Source organism: Cupressus sempervirens, chromosome 2 (assembly GCF_028749045.1).
Source record: "Cupressus sempervirens isolate cs-2001-9-10 chromosome 2, ASM2874904v1, whole genome shotgun sequence".
Taxonomy (NCBI): Eukaryota; Viridiplantae; Streptophyta; class Pinopsida; order Cupressales; family Cupressaceae; genus Cupressus; species Cupressus sempervirens.
In genome coordinates this window covers 648,127,476-648,148,144 of record NC_143119.1, presented here as the reverse complement: position 1 = coordinate 648,148,144, position 20,669 = coordinate 648,127,476, and the positions used below count along the sequence as shown (strand labels likewise).

The 20,669-nt window shown below is 33.1% G+C and overlaps 1 protein-coding gene across 2 annotated transcripts in view; it reads left to right on the top strand.

Annotated features, from left to right (window-relative positions):
• Positions 1–8,747, top strand: part of LOC149575041 (Nucleic acid-binding, OB-fold-like protein) — a 45,894-nt gene extending 37,147 nt beyond the window's left edge. The window contains exons 4-6 of one of the 2 annotated variants that reach the window (XM_089814903.1): positions 6,876–6,976; positions 7,906–7,985; positions 8,155–8,747. In XM_089814903.1, the coding sequence (XP_089671029.1) occupies positions 6,876–6,976; positions 7,906–7,982 (178 nt within the window). In that variant the 3' untranslated portion in view covers positions 7,983–7,985; positions 8,155–8,747. Of the gene's footprint in view, positions 1–6,875; positions 6,977–7,905; positions 7,986–8,137 lie in introns of both variants that reach the window. The other variant, XM_089814902.1, reaches the window with a different exon arrangement.
• Positions 8,748–20,669: the final 11,922 nt, after the last annotated feature.

Sequence of the window (20,669 nt, the reverse complement as noted above, 5' to 3'; positions counted from 1 at the left end):
ATGGTATGAAAGGATTTAGTTTTACAATTATTTGTATATCTCTTATATTTTGAATCTATAATGCATATATATATATATATATATATATATATATATATATATATATATATATATATATATACACACACACTCACAAATCCTTACGAATCATAATGGGAATTTTTTTCACGAATCCACAAATCCGATTCTCGAACCCAAACCCTTCGTGAAACCCAAATCGACAAGTTAGTTTCAAATGCTTTACAAGTCATCTTTAGGGTTAGGGATCCTATTGTGGACTTTCCTAGTCAAAGTCAAAGGCTAAAAGTTGTGTCACAGGGTTCGCCAAAATCTTGGCATCAAGTTCAAAATTCGGTGAACCTATAAAAAATCATATGAAATTTGGCTGAAAATTTTGTGCGAAAGGACAATTACTTTGATTTTACTAAAAAACAATTTTTAAAGCAGTTATTACAAATTTTTTGTAGTTGTTATAAATAAGGTTGCAATGTATTGTTTTGTGGAAAACAAATTTCTCATTACTCATGACTAGGGCACAATTAATTTCTTCTGACTCAAGTTGGAAGGCAACTCTTTGTATATTGCAATGTTAATGCTATAAATCCTATAGAAGAGGGCAAGAAAACTCATATCCAAATTACCTTTTGAATAAGAACTCTAGAGGAGCTAGACTCCCTACCTTTTGTGGGAAATAGAATATGGATTTACGTTTTGTAGAAAATTGAAGATGTGTTATGCTTAGCATCTGTATAAAGCTATTTTGATTTCAAGGTCATTTTCCCTTCTCTATGGCATCTGTATTTAATCCATTTTAAGGCCATTTTCCTTCGTTTGTAGCATCTGTAGCTTGCTATTTTGATTTAAGGCCATTTTCTTCCTCTGTTGTATTGGTATCCGGCTATTTTGATATGGGGGTCATTTTTCTTCGCTTGTATCATTTGTATCTTGCTATTTTGATTTGAAACCCACATCTAGTTAGTTTGATTTGAAGTATGGAAGGCAAGTGATAAAGATTTTTAAAAAATATAAACAACGAGAAAATTATAAAGAAATGAATGGTCATAGCTTTTTTCAAATTATTTAAAGAGTGAACTTTTTATTAGTGTTTTTTAAACATCTATTTAGTTAATAACAAAGAAATAAAAAAATATTGAACTATTTTTTCAATTTAACTTTTGAAGTTGAATAATATGATTTTATTTTAATAGTCTATAATAGGATAAATAATAATTTAATTTATTTATAACTTGGTGATGAAATAATGCATGTGATTAATATTTTTTTGCAACTACTATATAAAAATGGTAAGCTTTTGCCCATTATTCAGTTCCTATTTTACTATATGGCTAAAAATCTACATAAGTGCTTCATGTGTGTACCCCAAACATTTTCTTAGTCATCAAAGCCATTTCCTTGCAAACTAAATTCCTTCCTCATACTGAAAACCACCATACGTTGGGCAAAGCATTTGCCATATCATCATGCCATATTCCCTTTGTAAACACCTTTATCGCAATAGTTTCACTCCCAAATGTCTCGTATAACTTTTCCAATATTTCTTTGGTTTGAATCCTGCTGCCTTCCAGGAGATGAAATCTATGCTTCAAACTTACGATATCCATTCGGCCATCGAAGTGAATCATTCTTCACCCATCATACTGAAAATACATTGCTCGGGCAGATGTAGGGTTGAGGACGTGGCCTCCATTGTACCACTTACAGAACTTCATCCATCACTCCCTGTCAAGCATCACATAATATGCCTCAGGATTTTCTTCAATCTGGTTCTCATCAGATTGAATTACCCATTCCAAATTCCAATTTGTATTCAGATCTTGGGTGCAATTAGTGAGAGTTGGAGTCATTTCTTGATGAGATTCTGGTGGGGTGGATTTAGTGTAGTTGATATAGAAATCCCAGGATTTCTATGGAAGGCCATATAACACAACATTGCTGTTCATCATGGTTGTTTTCTGTGTTAGGGATTGAGAATTGATGTGAATGGGTAATTAGTTGAAGGTGGGTGCATGTCAAAGTACCTGGCAGGACAAGCAGCAGCAGCAGCACCTTCCTTTTTTTGTCAAGGATGTCTTCTTTTGAGGCTCAGGTTTTGGAAGGTGGGGAGGAGGGCTGGATTTTTTGGTATGTTATTGAAGTTGTAGGTGGGGGGAGTATTGATTTTGCAGTTATTTGGTAGTTCATTATGGAGGATGGTGAGGATCAATTGGAGCTATCCACGACTACTAGCTGCTTCTCTATAGATGGATGAACCTTGCATACTTTATTTCCTTTCACATTACTGGAGGTTTCAATGCTGCTAGGCGTAGGTAATCGGAACCTTAACTGTCACTGATGTTGGGTGCCCATAGAATAGTAAAGGTTTTAAAGGTTTTAAATTTTTGGCTTCCCAAAATTAATGAATATGGGAAACTGGGAACATAAGTTCCCTACCTTATATAGATAAGATGGACTAAAAATGTAGCATTTGTATTTTTGTGGAAGAGGGCATAAGCTTGGGCGTATATGAAGCATTGCCCTGTGAATGATGGAAATGAAGTTGATCTCCTCACTAGCTCTTGCTCAGGCACAGTTCATGTAAAGTAGCTCAAGGAAAATGAATTGCAATATGCCCCCATAGTATTTTAAAATATTAAATTTGAATTTTAAATTATAATAAATATATCATTCAATACATAAAATTCATCATATTTATTATTTATATAATCAATATACTTAAATTAAAGTTAAATATCTTTAAACTAAATTTATATTATAATATTTTAATATTTATTATAATATATTCAAATTTAATATTGTTTTTATTTTTGATAATTCTAATTTAATGTGTAAATATTTACATTAGTTTAAATTTAATATAATATTTATATTATTAATAATTTTTAATAAATAATAAATTTGACTATTTTATTTTAGAATATAATTTAGTTTCAGATCTGTTAAGCATAGTTAAACTATTTTTAAAATTTAATGATTTTTTTTTTTTAAAAATTTATATTTATATAAGGTGAATTTAATTTCAATTTTTTTACTCTAGCGAACTTCATGTGAATTTTATTGCTGCCGAACTTGAACTCGGACCTTGTGACTTACTCTAAAAGTGACTAGAAAGAAACAACATTTTTCTAGGGTAGTTCATTGTGAGATCTACGAAGTTTTGTTGGATTCAGCTTGGGTTTGCCTGGGTTTGTCTGGGACAGATCCACAATGGTTTAATTGAGTCTTGCATGAATTCTCTCATGTACTTGTTCTGAATCCAGACTAGTAATGAACTATCTGTAGATCTATTGTCTCTGGCCGTACACTCTGATGAATTGATAATATAGGTCAGTGGGTGTGTGTTTATTATTTGCTGCACTCCAGTGGCCCCTATACCATCCCCAAATTTGTGGAATATTCTCAATGTGCTAGAAATGTGTTCCCTGATCTACCTGCCCCACCATCTTGGAAACTTGGAGAAACAAAGGCTTAGGATGCAAGCTAATATAACTTGCCTGAGGTGTGCTGTCCAATGGCTGATATTAGGATGGAAACAAATTGTTCATAACCATAGCATCAAATTTTAATAGCTCCTACTCTACATATAGCCGATTAAACAGTGCCAGAACAAGGAAATATGGCAAGGAAGAAGATGCAAAGTTTCTGAGTCAACTATGCTGCAAAGTGTGGTGAATTGCAAGTTGCCCCAAGATCTTCTGGGAGGAAGTAGAAACACATTATGCAAATGACAAATTGCAAATGTTTGAGAAGGAGCATATCTGCAGCGACTATGGATCTCAGCAGTGATCAGAATCAGCCCAGCTGTTGCAGTTATGCCAAAGCAAAAGGGGCAGTGGTAGCTGGAGACTCTAAGCTGCTTGGAAAAATGTGTTAAAGCCAACATAGTAATAAGGAAAGTCTATAGCTACTCATATTTGATTCTAGGTTATCTAATATGGCAAGGATGATGTCATCTTTTACCAACGGATAAAAATTTGTTGGAAATGATAGATTGAGCTGATAAAGGATTCCATTCATGCAATTCATGGCAATACTGTGATTGGTCCACAAAATATCTGGTGCGACGTTGTCCTGCACCCGCAGATTCTTCAATTTCTTTGTAGTATTTGTGATAGCACTGCAGATTTTCCATTTTATAAAGGGTAAGGCCTTTTCAGGCTCCAGGTGGAGGCAGGCTCATCTGCCTCAAAAGAGATATTCCTTGGGTATCATCAGTTGAGTCAAAAGATTTGAATTTGCTTTTGCCTTGGACAATGATCGTGGGGCATGAGGGACACGAGTTAATTTGCAAAATAACTTGATTGGCAGGAAGGGGTAAGGATGCTGCTGCCAGCGCCCCATACATGAAAATTATAGAACTCCACACAGGGTGCAGGTAGTACCCAAAATGTTTCTGTTCCATTCTAACACTTAATGTTAGAGGTTGTCCCACAAGAGGAAACTGTAGGACACAAATGGTGCTTGTGATGACATTGATTATTAGGACTCTGCATATGGTCTGGGTAGCACACAAAATGCTTATGTGCAAATCAAAACACATAATGTTAAGAGGTTGTATTTATCACTCTTTCAAAACAATTCTGTTCTGATATTGCGTCTGCGGCCTTTTTTCCTGCCCTATTTAGATATGCTTACAAACTGGTCTGGTCTATTGGTCTGTTTTTTTCGTTAGCACTTAGACCTTATTTATTCCTTACGCTTAAAAATGAAACAGATTTAACATTGACATTTTGATTCAATGTCTCAAGTTATATCTGGCGAGAATCAGGGTTTCTCTAAGTTTCAGGGACAAGGGGATGGGTCTCTTGGATGGAAGTTTTTTACTAGATTTTGGTAACATGGCTATTATAATAATAATATATATAATTGATCTTTGAATCTTTAAACTTAAAATACAAATAGATCGGCAAAAACCAGTGTTTCTTTACATTTTAGGAACGAGAGGATGGGTTTCTTGGATGGAAATTTTTTACTAGATTTTGGAAACAGTAGGGGGCTGGCAGGATGATCGCTATCAATATAATAATATATAAATTTGATGTCTGAATCTTTAAATATTAAATTTAAAATGTAAATAGATCAAAAATACCTTAAATTTTTAAAAAAAGAAGTGCACTCAAAAAAGTTAAAATTCCAAAAAAGGTACAATAACAATTCTCAGATTCTATTCTGCATCTGATAAAACAATAGTCACAGAAATGATATAAAACATGATTTAACTGTAAGATGCCAAAATATGAAATGTAGCATCATGCATTATGAGATGCCTGCTTTGTGTAGTGAGCATTGGTACCTGTTTTATGACTCCAAGTCAGATGCACTTTTCTATAAAATGATCTTTGGAACTCTGATTTGTGTATCCTGTTTCATGAATACTTGTTTACCCATTTAACATGCGTTGAATTGGCATTTAACATAAACATTGTGATTCAAGACTTAAATAATTTAGCAAACACCCTTGGTTCTTTAACTTTCACTTTCAGGAATGCAGACAGCAGGGATGGCAGCAGAATGGCTATTAAAACAACACAATACTATATAAACTTGATATTTGAATTCTCAAAATACAAATAAATGAAAATCCTAAAAATAACAAACAAATCAAAAGAAGCTGAAATTCCAAAGAAGTACAATAACAATGCACTGATCCCATTCATTTCGGTATCTGATGAATCATTGATCACACATAATATGAAACAGTATTTATATTGTGAGATGCCAAAAAGGAAATACTACATCATGCCTGGTACAGGTATGTAAAGCAACAAAGTCAGCAATTGGGGTCATTATGCAATTGATATCTCAGAAACTGTTTGTTTGCTGCGCTTTTCCTCATCTTATTCTTCTCTTTTCCAGTTTCCCTCCTTTTTTGTGAATGGGAAACAGCAATTAGCATTGACTTTAATTCTTTTGTGGGTTAGGACTTGATAAGCTTAGGTGCTCCCCTGCCGTTCCTAGGGGTTTATTCATTTTAGAATTCTAATTTTTTTTTTTCAGTTTTAAAAAAAAATTTATATGTATTTTGATGCTGGAGATGTGCTAAAATCATAGGGTTGGCCAGTGGACACAGTGAGTCTTCAAGTCAACCAAAATAGATGGTGGCATTTCTTTTTTCAGGACTCCAGACATTTTGAGAACGTCCCAAAACTTTACAAAGCAGAAAGATGTATACTTGGTGCTCCCCTGCTGTCCTTGGGGTTTATTCATTTTAAGTGTTTTATATTCTATTTTCTCTGTTTTATATGTAGTTGATAATGGAGATGTGGTTAAATCTTAGGGTTGGTCAGTGGACACACAGAGTCCCCAAATAGACCAAATTAAATGCTGTCAAAAAATCCGAAAGAAGGCATATAGAGGAGGTCCCTTCCAAGTGCCCAAATCCCTGGGATGTTTAGTGATCTAGATCTAGTGGATCCTTCCCTGTGGAACAAGAATATGATATTTGCTTAACAGGTTGGATGTAACGCATTGTTGGTTTATGATTTTTTCTATTGACTCGATCAAACTTAAGTTTGATTGTACTACTCAATTATCAATTGAATTATTACCAGTTATGTGCATGCCACTGTAACTTTGATTATGTTTCTCTGTTAGCAGTGTAGAAAATGCGAAGTATTGATTCTTCTATCCTTAAGCTTGTAAACTAAGCTATGATATTATGTTATTATTTACCTTTTTTGCTTTTGAGATTAACCTTCTTGAAATGTTTTTGTTGGTCCATTTTCAATAATTTATGTGTTTTGATTGTGTCACCTGTTTCTTGGCAATTGATGATGGTGTTCACATCACCTCAGTTATAGTTTTCTAGTAATGACTTGGTTATATTGATTCTAGTATATTATTAATAATCTTTACAGGGCACATGTTTACTTGGAAGGAAATTTGGAGACAAAAATTTTCACCGACCCTCTTACAGGCGTTGTCAAGCGCATCAGAGAAATCGCCGTACGACAACAGGGTACATTGCTCTCTTCTCCTCTTTTATTGCATGTTGCATATATTCAGTGATTACCAATAATATTCTCCACATGCTAGGGTTTTTAAACAGAAATTAACCAAACATCCTTCTTGCTAGCGTGGTGTTCATATTTATTCATATTCTAGGCTTGTGTTGAACGATATATATCTTAAGTAAATTACTTCCTATTCATAGTTAGTATAAATATTAAGTTGTAACATTGAGCTTGATAGAGTATAAATCTGGGCATTTAGTACAATACAAAATTTTGTACATTATATGAAGCTGTATATTTATGCAGCTTACAGTGATATATGTTGCCTAAATGCCTTATTGACAGACCAATTATTATCTGCAGTTGCACCCATTTATTCAACCTGCATGGTTTAATGTGGCACTCATATCACCTGTTTCCCGTGTTATATTTCTTGGGTAGTTCTCTTTTCTAAACCCATCTATCTTAAGATATTATTTCTTGGGTAGTTCTCCTTTCTAAACCTTTTCTATTTATTTACGTTTATCTGGAATAAATTACTGGCTCTCCTTGTCGATGTATTTTAAAATCCTGCAAATTCATGGAGCTGAGTAATATATTGCTTCCAGGAATTCATGAACCACTTAAAAGTTGCATGCTTAAAACATATTATTCAGAATCCTTGTTAAGTAGATTGATATTGGGCATTATTTATGGATATTACCAACTCCAAAATTCCCTAAAATGGTCAGGGCTTTGTTTACAAATAATGGGCATTCTTGTCATTGGGACCAGAGTTCTTGGAGCAATGTTTGGTCCACAGATGTCATGTATTCTATGTGGACATTGTTGCTGTCCAAATAATGCAGTGTTATGAGTTCATTTATTTCAATCTGCATTTTAGAAACACGTGCAACTTGCACTTGAATTGTTAATTGCTCGTGGACATTTGCAGGGCGCCTGATATTTTTGAATGATGGAACTGAAACCAATACAAATTTGCAAAGCTTAAAAGGAGTTGGCTACTTTTGAATTGTATGTGGATTTTGTTTTTGACTTGTTTTTAACAACTCTGCAATATCTGGTCTCTAAGATGATTTTATATGAGGAATGTATTGAAGATGTTAGACAGTGTCCATCCATAGCTTTTGACATGTAATGTATTTCTAACTGGTGTTTATCAATAGAATCTTCAATATTTCAGATTTTACAGAAGATTGAGGGTAGTAAACTACTACCCCACTAAGCTTGGAGAGCTCTCAAAGTAGCAACTATGGACACAGAACCCGGGATACATTTTGTGCTAAGCGAAGCAGCCAAATGCCTTGAAACGAAGAAACTATCAAGTGCATTTTTAATTTAGAAATTCGTTAACTGGATACAGTATTATTTTAGCTGCATTCTCATGAAACTCAATTTGTTCTGTTCCACTGTCAGGGTTTGAAATTTTTATTTTCACACAAAACTGGTCTTACCATTTTAGCATTGATTCATTTGAAACTCCAAGCAGAACCCTATTATGTGAAGGCAACTTGAGGTTTGCATGTTTGACAGCAAATTCTGGCGTAAGGAACTCATCAGCCTTTATCAGATGCCTGTATATAAAAAATAAAATTCATTTGAACAGAACTGTAAAGGTTTCTGTACTCTTGTTCATCAAGAACCTTTACGATTTAAACATTTAGTTTATCTCCCAAAGAATTTTGTTTCAAGTGGTCAACATTGTTGTACAGCTTCTTCAAAATACTGTGAACAAAAAAATTTAGTTTACCTTCTGGGCATCAATTGGCCAGCTTACATGCTCATCTTCCAACTTTTATGAACATAGCATAATAGATTTATTTCTTGGTGAAGGGGAAACATTCAAAATGCTAAAGCTGAACAGCATGCATTTTAAGCTGTAACCCATTTCATCTGGAGTGGAAATTTGCAATATGTAAATATATATTTTTGTTCCTTAAACAGATTTGGCAAATATGTGAAGCTCAACCTGTGGGCAGAACAAAGCAAATGTAATCATGTCACATAATAAAGAACTTATAATGTAAACTTAATATTGAAATAATGTGAATTTCATCATAACGCTATCCTGGTTTTAGCTGCTCAAGCTGATGCCTTTCTAGTAGATTTGCATGTCTCCTAGATTACCAATCTGCAAATAAGGCTAACAGGTGCACCTAGACAAAATATAATTAGAGTCGGCTAAATTATAATAAATTATTAATAACCAATATTCTGCAAGACTGATGAGCCATCAATTTGCCTAAGTGGCGAGGATTGGGAAATTAGATTACACAATGATGCTCTGTGACAGATTGTCTCTTCAGGCAGATGAATTTTGTTGAAACCAGTTTTGTTAAGAGAACTCCAATTAATAGTACTACATTTTAGATTCACTGGTTGCCATACTAACAATGAGCAAATATGTTATGACGTGTACAAATGTATTCATGTTACATACTCTTAGAGGCAGACTGTACTTTCTTAGTTACCTTTTCAGACTGCGCTATTTTGCCCTCTCTTGTGCAGGTGTATTTGCAAGTTCAAACATGTAAAATTTGAAAGGAAGCTAAAATGTGAAAAAGTTTTCAAATGGTAAATCTAATAGGAGAGATAATGTTAAGAAACTCTTGCAAACCTTTATGCTATTGCGAACTAGATAGACACATACAAAAACATATTTAAATAAATAAACTCACAATACCAGATATACGTGGGGAAACCCTTGTGAGAAAAAACCCACCCTCCAAAAACTAGACAATTGTATTATCACCACCAACAACAATTATGATACAATCGTTGAGTCAATGCTCATCAAGAGAAATTACAACAACAAAGAATTCTAGAGAACTTCTGGCACATTAACGCTCCTTAGAAGATATCTTGTTGATGAGTAGCATCGGTCAGATCTTGGAGAACTGCAAATGCACATGTATGCGAATGTATGTGGAACATACATTCACATACATATGCATATCATAGCAAAGTCAAAATGCATTTCACCGATCTTGAACCAGTACAATCATCTAACTAAGATGAATTTCTTGCATACATATACATATTCAGATCATGCATCATATTCAATCTAATCGCTGACAATAAAGATAGTTAGTATTGACTAACTAATCAAGTTCATAAGGATCAGATTAGTTAGTGAATACTAACTATTACTAATTGTGCCTCCTAGATCATAACCGATCTCATTGCAACCCTTGAAAATATTATATATGGAAGATCGATGAAGGAAAGTAAATCATCAAAATCAATAAATGTATTTTACTTCTCCTGCAGATTGATTATGCAGATTGATAATACTTACAATTCATTATCATTTGCCACAATAGATATATTACTTGCATGTTAGACCATTCTCCATTGTTGCAAAAAGACTAATCATATCAAGTAAGACATCAACATTGAAAATCAATTTATAGGAGACCTTCCAACAAATCAGAATTTCTATAAGAAGAGATTGAACATAGTATAAGGAGATCGGATATTTAAATTGGAAATTATAAGTGCATTCAAATCATTATTGATTAGGACATCAACATTGAAAATCAATTTATAGGAGACCTTCCAACAAATCAGAATTTCTATAAGAAGAGATTCAACATAGTATAAGGAGATCGGATATTTAAATTTTCGAATTGCATACCTTTAACTTATCAAATTCATCTTTCAAAATGACAAGTGCAATAAGACTCGAGGATCGTGTTGAGAGAGCCAATAACTTCACAGCATGGAAGCTATGAATCATGATGGTATTAGATGAAAACAAAGTAGACTCATTTATTAAAATAAAAGTACCGAGCCTGAGAATGAGCTAGAAAAATTACAATGGATTGAAAACAATAAGAAAGCTATGAAATTAATAGTGGATTCCGTAAGCAATCACATTGTGCCTATTCTAGCAAAATAAACAACTACATACCTCATGCTCAAATCCTTACCATACACATTTGAGGTAAATAATACTGGAAGAAATCTTGCACTAAAAACACAACTGAATCACATAAGCATGAACAAAGGTTAATTTGTAAACGTCCACTTCATGAGAATTATAGAATTAAGGGACCAATTGTCTAACGTTGGGTATGAAATAGATAGTAAGGAATTATCTCTAATGACACTAAGTGGCCTCACAAGCTCATGGGAACCATTCAAACAAGGCATCAGTGCAAGATCAAAACTCCCACAACTAGACTGACTAAGATCTGACTGTTTACAAGAAGAAGTTAGGTTGTTACTAAAAGGAATCAAACACAAATCCTTAGATGAAGATGTACAAGTTCTTAATACAAATACGAAGAAGAAAGGAAAGGAGAAGAGCTCCAAATGAAAGAAGAATTTTCATGGGAAAGGAAAATATAGAAAAGATGCTTCACAAGTCCAATGTTTTAGATGTGACCAATGTGGGCACTATGCTATGAACTGTCCTAATAGAATAAAGAAACAAGCATCTTATGTCCACATTGGAAAAGTAAACTCACAAGAAGAATCTGAGAAGTTTTTATTTTATTTAGCACTATCAAATCAAGTATCAAACAAATCAAGTACCTAGGTAATTGATATCGGATCATCCAGACATATTATGGGATTTTGTGAAAATATGGAAACTATGGCAGAAGAAACTGATGAAGAAGTGACCATCAAAGATGATTTTGCACATCCTGTAAAAGGTGTAGGGACCTATACCATCAAACTAGAATCATGCATGGAAATTCAACTAATGGATGTACTATACGTACATGAAATCAAAAGAAACTTAATATCTATATCGGCTCTTGAAGATAATGGATACATAATCACTTTCATGAATGTGAGAGTTTTGGCATGGCATAAATCCACCACATTTAAGAAAGCCAAACCAATAGGAAGGCGAGCTTATCTATATAAACTGTGTACCAAACCTAAACAAGCTCTCATTCTTAAATCTCCTGACATAAATGAAATTTGGTACAAAAGCTTAGGGCACATATACTTTCAGGCCTTAAATTCAATGTATAAATTGGTGACTAGACTACCCAAACTAAATTGCTCACATTGTGGAACATGCAAAGGATGTGCTCTAGGGAAAAACACCAAAGGATCATTCCACACTGATTCAAAAGGATCATTCCACACTGATTCAAGCAAAACCCAAAATATATTGGAACTAATCCACTTTGACCTATGTGGACCTATGTCAACACCCACAAACAGAGGAGCCCTATACTATGTAATCTTCATAGATGATTTCTCAAGGAAAGCATGGATATGTTTCCTAAAATGTAAAGAATATGAGAAGATCATAAATAGATTCAAAGAGTTCAAAGCTCTAACCTGGCAATTTCTCCAAAAAGAAAATTAAGATCTTGACAACTGACAATGGGACAGAGTACACTTCAGAATAGTTCAAAGAATATTGTGTTAGTTCAGGGATTAAGAGGGAGTTCACTGTACCCTACAATCCTTAGTTAAATGAGGTAGCTGAAAGGAAAAGTAGAACTATTGTGGAGGCAACAAAATCCACAATGTTTGATCAAAATATAGATTCCTCTTTCTGGGCAAAAGCATCTAGAGCAATTGTTTATATTCAAAATAGATGTCCACATTCTCATCTTGATAACAAAACTCTTGAGGATACATTTACTAGGCATAAACCGGACATGAGCCATCTAAGGATCTTTGGTTGCTTAGTGTACATTCATGTACCCAAAGAGAAGAGAACAAAACTAGAACCCTTCGGAATAAAATGAATCTTTGTGGGATATAGTGAAACTTCAAAGGCATATAAAATATTCATTCCTAGACAAAGACAAATAGAACTTAGTCAAGATGTAATATTTGAGGAAGATATTGCCTTTAAAAAGGAAAAGAATTATGATGAGTTAGAAAATCAAAATCCTATCATAAACAAGGATATATGTTTTAATCCTGAACTTTAGTCAGAACGTCCTGAAGAAACCTCTTATGAAAGTCCACTTGAATATGAGATTAGAACAAGTGTCATGACGGAAATCAAAATTCCAACAAATGAAAACAACCACTCTAGGCTAGGAAAATTGTAAAGGGAGCTAAAAACTTTGCAGCACCTAATGGTAAATCTAGAGAAAGCAAAAGACCCACAAACTAACATATAATGCATTAATGAGTGAAATTCTTGACTCTGAACTAGCCAATGTTGATGAAGCCCTCAAATAAGCAGCCTGGAAAGATGCTATGACAGAAGAATACCACTCCATTTTAAAGACTGATGTTTGGGATATAGTTCCTAGACCAAAGGGAAAATTAATTGTTTCCTCCAAATGGTTGTTCAAAATTAAACATGTTGTAGATGGTAGCATAGAAAAACACAAGGCATATTTTTTTGCCAGAGGATTCTCTCATAAGGAAGGCATTGACTGCGAGGAAACTTTTGCACGTGTAGCTCGATATACCTCTGTTTGAGCTATGTTAGCCATTGCAACAACCAAAGGTTGGAAGGTTCACAAAATGGATGTTAAGACTACATTTCTAAGTGGCACAATAGAAGAAGAATTCTATCTGGAACAACGAGGATTTATAGTTCATAATACAGAATCTCATGTATGCAAATTAAAGAAGGCTCTATATGGACTTAAATAGGCTCCCCAAGCTTGGTATGAAAGACTTGACAAATACCTTACGAGATTAAAATTCTCAAAGAATGTTGCTAATCCAAATATCTATTTTAAATGTATTAATGGTGATATGCTAATTTTAATTCTTTATGTTGATGACCTATTAATCACAGGAGAAGATAATCTTATTTCTCAAAGAGATTTAACTTCAAAATTTGAAATGAAAGATTTGGGTATTCTACACTATTTTCTAGGATTGGATTTATGGCAAAAACCTGACGATATCTTTCTAAATCAAAGAAAATACATTGTTGATATACTTAAGAGATTTGGAATGTTAAACTGTAGGCTTATGTCCACTCCCATGGAGACAAACTTGCACAAATTGAAAGAATCTACATCAAAATCCAAATTTCCAGATCCTAAACTTTATAGACAGATTGTTGGATCACTTACATACTTGGTTAAAACTAGACCTGACATATGCTACACAATTAATGCTTTAAATCAGTTCATGCATGAGTCTTGTGAAATTCATCTTGTTGTTGATAAACATATTTTGAGATACCTACAAGGTATTGTTGGATATGATCCTAAATACATGAAGAATGATCTTGATCTACATGGATTCACAGATTCAGATTGGGGTGGCAGTGTGGTAGACTAGAAGAGCACATTTGGGATTGTTTCAGTCTTGGATCCGCTATGATTTCTTGGACAAGCAAAAAACAATCCTTCGTTGCACAAATTTCTACTGAAGTAGAATATATTGTAGCTACTATGGGAGCAAGAGAAGCTATATGGCTTAGGAAGTTGATTGTGGGACTATTTGGAAAACCTCTAAAGCCTAATATTATTCCAAGTGATAATCAAAGTTGTATTAAGCTGTCAGAAAATCCAGTGTTCCATGATCGATCCAAGCATATTGAAATTCATTTTCACTATGTAAGAGATATGGTAGAGAGGGAAGCCATTCAAATAGAGTATATTAACACTAGTGATCAAACTGCAAACCTTCTCACCAAGCCCCTATCAAAGTTAAAGTGGAGCACTTCAAAAAGAAACTTGGTATGATTGAAATGTAATTGAGACTCAGTCTCTAAATGAATATTATTTGTAAATTATATATTAAATATGTTTAATGTGTAAAATCTTTTTGGCATATGTCTGACTCTATGACTTATGGGCCCTTTTCTTGTGTACATTACATTAAGGTGGCGATCTTTTTGATGATGTACACTTGTATTAAACATTGTGAGGTGACAACTTTACAATGTTTCCTATCATGATGGATATCATGTGACATGATATCTTTATGTAGGTCATGATAGTAGTATCTCTTGAACATTTTGATGGATGTCATCAGATGTGATGTCTCTAATATCATCAGGTTCCTTTTGAGATAATCATGGTGAGACGCCATGTTATGTTATGATAGACACCATGCGATGTGATGTATGTGCACATGCCATAACCATGATATATGAATATCATGTGACTTGATTTTCTAATATATATTCCTTGATGTCACAAGTAAGGTGACATCTAAGCTCATTCATTCTTAGTTTTTCTTCCATAGCTAAGAGGGAGTGTTGATGAGTAGCGCCAGTCAAATCTCAAAGAATTGCAATTGCACATGTATGTGAATGTATGTTCCACATACATATGCATATCATAGAAAACTCAAAATGCATTTCACTGATCTTGAACCAATACAATTATCTAACTAAGATGAATTTCTTGCGCATGCATGCGCACACACACACACACACACACAAACACACACACCCACACATTTAGATCAGGCATCATATTCGGTCTAATCGCTGATGGTAAAGATAGTTAGTATTCACTAACTAATCAAGTTCATAAGGATTAGAATAGTTAGTGAATACTAAGTATTACTAATCATACCTCCTAAAGTTGAAAGATCATAACCGATCTCATTGCAACCCTTGAAAATATTATATATGCAAGGTCAATGAAGGAAAGTAAATCATTGAAATCAATAAATGTATTTTACTTCTCCTGCAGATTGATTATACTTATAGTTCGTTATCATTTACCACAACAGATATATTACTTGCATATTAGATCATTCTCCATCATTGTAGAAAGATAAATTATATCAAGCAAGACATCAACAATGATAATCAATTTATAGGAGATCTTACAACAAATCATAATTTCTATAAGAAGATATTGAACATAGTATAAGGAGATCGGATATTTAGATTGGAAATTATAACTACATTCAAATCATTATTGAATCAATACTTGCAGGAGAAAAGATACATATTAGATCCTCTTACATACATACATATTGATAAAAATAAAATACACAGTTTGATAGAAGTTTAATTCATTTACATATCCAAACAACCATACAAAATGCACTAAGTAGCTACATATTTATAGAGCCTAACAAAAGTAGAAAGAGCCCATGGTTTCCAAAAACCAACTCTAATACCGAAGAAGTATGTGGTGTCAACTTGATAAACCAATGGCACGTTGCACATAGGAACTTCTAGAATAACTCAACCATAACAGTCACCATTTCATATGCAACACCTATTTCACACCACATTTTAATAGTGAACTCCACCATAAATATAAACTACCAAAAATAAACTCTCCATGAGTCTTCCACCAAACTAGTAACTTCCATAATCATTTATAGATTTAACATAGAAATTTATGACACTAGCTCCTGAACTTTAGAACTTCTAAAATGAGCTAAAAGAAAGAAAGAAAGAAATAACATGTTTGGATTCAAAGATTGAGATACCTTTATTGTTACATTATTACATTGCAATGGCTTTATAAAGCCTTTGAACTACCCAACAACCAACAACCAACTATAAATTGATATCTACTAAATAATTGACTACTACCCAATCACTTACCTTATTACTTTATTATTTTTAACAACTGTTAAGCACTAATTCCTAACAATAGTATGGTTATATGCATCCTTTAAGGGCTACATTCTAGACATAAAGGAAGACATATTTTCTTTTATTCAACAAAATTATAAACAAGCACCCCACACATTCCATAGAAAGAAGTACTTGATCATGTCATGAAAAAGAAAAATAAAGTAGAAACAATTATCAAATGATGGAATATCATTACCAAATATTATTGATGATACCCCTAGGTCAAGGCAATCCATTAATATCTAGTCTTTGATAAGAATGGTTGTATACATTAAATTTGAGGCTTTAAGGGAAAGATGCACATTTACCACAAAAAAAAAGTGGAAGAAGTTTAAGAAATTTAACCTTACATTTTTTTTATTAGAAAAAAATGGAACTTTTTTCATTATAGCTCATATTAGAGTACATCTAATGATTTATAGCATTTAAATATATGGAATTGAATCTTTCTTATGCAATAATGACCACATGTTCAATAGTTGGTGCATACGTAAAGGGAAGCAATATCAACATGTTAAATTCAAATGAGTTCTATGAAAATCAATTTATTCATGTATAATTTTTAAAACTACAATTTCGATACAATCGGGATTTATGACATAATATGGATTATTATCTAAATATGACAGTTCTAACACCTTACAAATAGGGTGCAATAGTAAAAGGTATACTTGATTTTATCTTGGCGGGTGTGCAAATTAATTTTATTTCTAACTTATTTGTTGGTCCATGGCGGTTATTAATTAATCATGTTCCTTGCTTTCCACCCATAAATAAGATTAATTATTAGTTGATCATGTACATTCTTAAAGGTTAATATTCCAAAAATCCATGCAAAAGACGCAAGAGAATTTTTATATTGAACAAAATTAGAACCAGTTGTTGCACAAATTCACCAAACATAGTCCCTCTTAATCATGTCAAAGGTTGCAACCATAATCCCCAATTATATAACTTCTCTTCGTGCACAAAAGAAAAAGTTATATAAAAAAAAACATCAAATAGTCTTATGTTTAGCAATAAGTATACTAGCACTTGCACCGAAAGGAGGTGCAATAGTTATGTTGATAAAAAGATATACCTTATATAATATGCTAGATGGTGAGGAATTCCAAAAAAAAAAATTCTCAGTTGTTTTAATCTATTTTTATAATAAAAATTAGACGATGCTAAATTGAAGAGGAAAAAAAAATGAAAATGATGTAAGCAATTTAAGTTTAATAGGCAAGTTATACATAATGTTTTTGTATTATAAAATATTTTTATAACATAAGACAAAAATGAGCTTGAGAGATCTATTGTATTGGATACATTTTTGTTTACTTACAAAGGTATATTTCATATAATTGACATAACTTAAAAAATATAAAAGTTATTTCCACCAATGAAAATGTGAGAATAAAAACAAATACTCAATAGTAGAAGGCTTCCACTTTCATAATTTTCTATTTAAACCAAAGCACATTATCGTTTCATATTGTAAGACATAGTACTTCAATAGGGGTATACATACAACCTTAGTAGAAAATGTAAAAGAAAATAATTAAAAGATTTATATGTGTATCAACCTATACCAAATTTTGATGATTCCATCCAAAAATTATTATCATAAAAAGCCTACAATTCTAATGCAACACTTGGAATGTGTGCAACAAATTCTACTTGAGATATTAATGCATAGTTGTACTGGTGAGTCCTCAGTTGCTAATCATGTGAGGGGATGTACTAGAAAACCGAGTTCTATAAGGATTATAAAATAGAATATAAAGAGCTTAAGAAAAAAAGTCCAATATCTACCTACCAAAAAAACTATATTCTATTACATGTATTCATAATTATTTATATTTATATTTAATTACATCCTAACAAATCATGGTTTGAATATATTAACTAAAATTCAATCACTATCTATACTTTCACATATATTACCTGTAAAGTAATTTTATTTTTTCATTATACATGTATTATAAATATTAATATATCATCATTACAATATTTTTATAAAGTAATTTAAATCAAAGTATTGTTAACATTAGAATCATATTATTACTAATATTGAAAGCCTATTATTATTGAATTTAATAAAATATGTTAATTTTTTTTTTGATAATTTAAAAATATTAATATTAAAAAAAAAAATCTATATTGAAGTTTAGAAATCATCATATACTAAGCATAAAACAACACCCATCAACAAATACTACCGAATTTGTAGTAAATGTAATTGTTGATACTATCTCTTACTTGCTATGGAATCCAAATTCACATAGGCCTTCTATGACCATTAAGATGGAGAATGTTATGGGGGTCTCTATGTTGGCTTCAAACTTGTCTATGTTGGGATTTGAGGGGGTCTCTCCCCAATTTAGATGGTGGTGGGTGTTCCAATTTGGATCTCAAGGGGATAGTGCTCATGTATCTAGCATTTCTGTTGCTAGTGGAAGGAGCCACACTCATGTTGCTAGATTTATTGGTCCTAAGTTGAAAATTCCATAACTAGCGTCAAGAGATCTCATGTAGTGGTGTGGGGTTTAGAGGTGGTGGAAAATGTTGAGTTCTACCAACATTATGGATTGATTTGTCGATTTATTAGTTATTTGCCCTATCTTCCCAATCTACATCAATGGGTGTCAAATTCCCTGCGATAATTAGTTACTAGCAACATTGAGCTCTTCCCTTTTCCAAAAGGATTTTTATTTTTTCTTTGACTCTAATGAGGGACATGATTTGATATTGAGCAATCTATGGGTGTGGAGGAATCACTTACTCTCAATTAAACTCTGGTCAACTTCTTTTAACCTTCTTATTGAACCACTCAATGTGTCTCCGATGTGGGTTCATCTCCCGAATATTCCACTCAATTTTTGGGAGTTTTTGCTTTGAGTCTATAGCAGTTTTATTGGTTGTTTCTTAAAGATGGATGAAACTATTATCATAGTGAGTTGCTCTATCCTTGCTCGTATCTCAGTGGACTAAAAAATCTCTACTCCCCTCTTGATGGATGTAGTTCTCATGGTTGGGGACAAGCCTTAGAACTAATTACTAGATACTAAGGTTTTCCCTTTCAATGCATGAGGTGCTTTTCTACTGGCCAATTTGGCCATGGATTGTATTATCTTTCATTGTAAGGGTGTTTCCACTTGGTGGAAGGATGAAAATGATGATCATTTGCTTTTCCTGGCCTCCAACTCTTCCTTCGAGAACTCTATTGACAATTCCCCCTCCTAGATGATGCTACTCCTATTTCAACCTCTTCCATTCCAACAGATCCACCCCTTGTTGTTGAGTTAGCTCTCTTTGGCAGTGCAAACTTTTCTCCAACTATTATCACTTCTAATATGACCCAAACTAGGGTTGTTGAGGTTTTTCAATAGTTTTTTCCTATTGAAGATATTAGTTCTCTTGCTACAAGGATTCAACAATGTCATCACGTTGCTCTTGTGATTGTGGACTCTTCCCTTGGTGGTGGGGACCCCTCAAATAGTATTGCCTATAGAGTTGTATGTTGATGAAAATCACTCTACAACCTCTTATTCTCTATCTAATATTGTAGGTATGTTTTCTGCCCACATTTGACACGGGTTACTAGTTGTATGACTAGTCTATTGTCAATGGTCCTTTTGTGAATTGCATTTATTTTATTTATGTTAGCATCTTTATAGGTTTTGGTAATGGGCAACCCCCTTGTTAGGTCATTTTATTAATAAAAAACATCATCTTACCACAATATTTTAATTTTTCCATATAAAATGAACTTACAATAATATAAAATACAAGATAATATTTAATTATCTAAACCATAAATATTTATATCTATTGGAAACACCCTATATCAAAATGGTATTTCTCACCCTCATATGAGGGATGTCTGTAGTTTGAATCTTATCCTCCCCTTGGGTACTTATCTTGAATGGGTGGTGATGTGAATGTTTGCAAGGTTCGCTAATGGTGGTCTATGCTAGCAATAACATTGTTCACCAATCACAGTTCCATTCCTAGTTCTTAGTCTCTCTATTGTCAACAGATTGAGGTTGGTGTGCACTTGAAGCAAGGTGGAACATAGGAGTAGGAAGAGTTGCATAGGTGATTGGTGATGGTAGTCATTTTTAGTTGTTTCATCTAATGGTTTGTCTCATTGTTCAATGCCCAGGAAGTAGTGAACTACCTTGACACTTGTTATTGGCATGAGGTCCTCC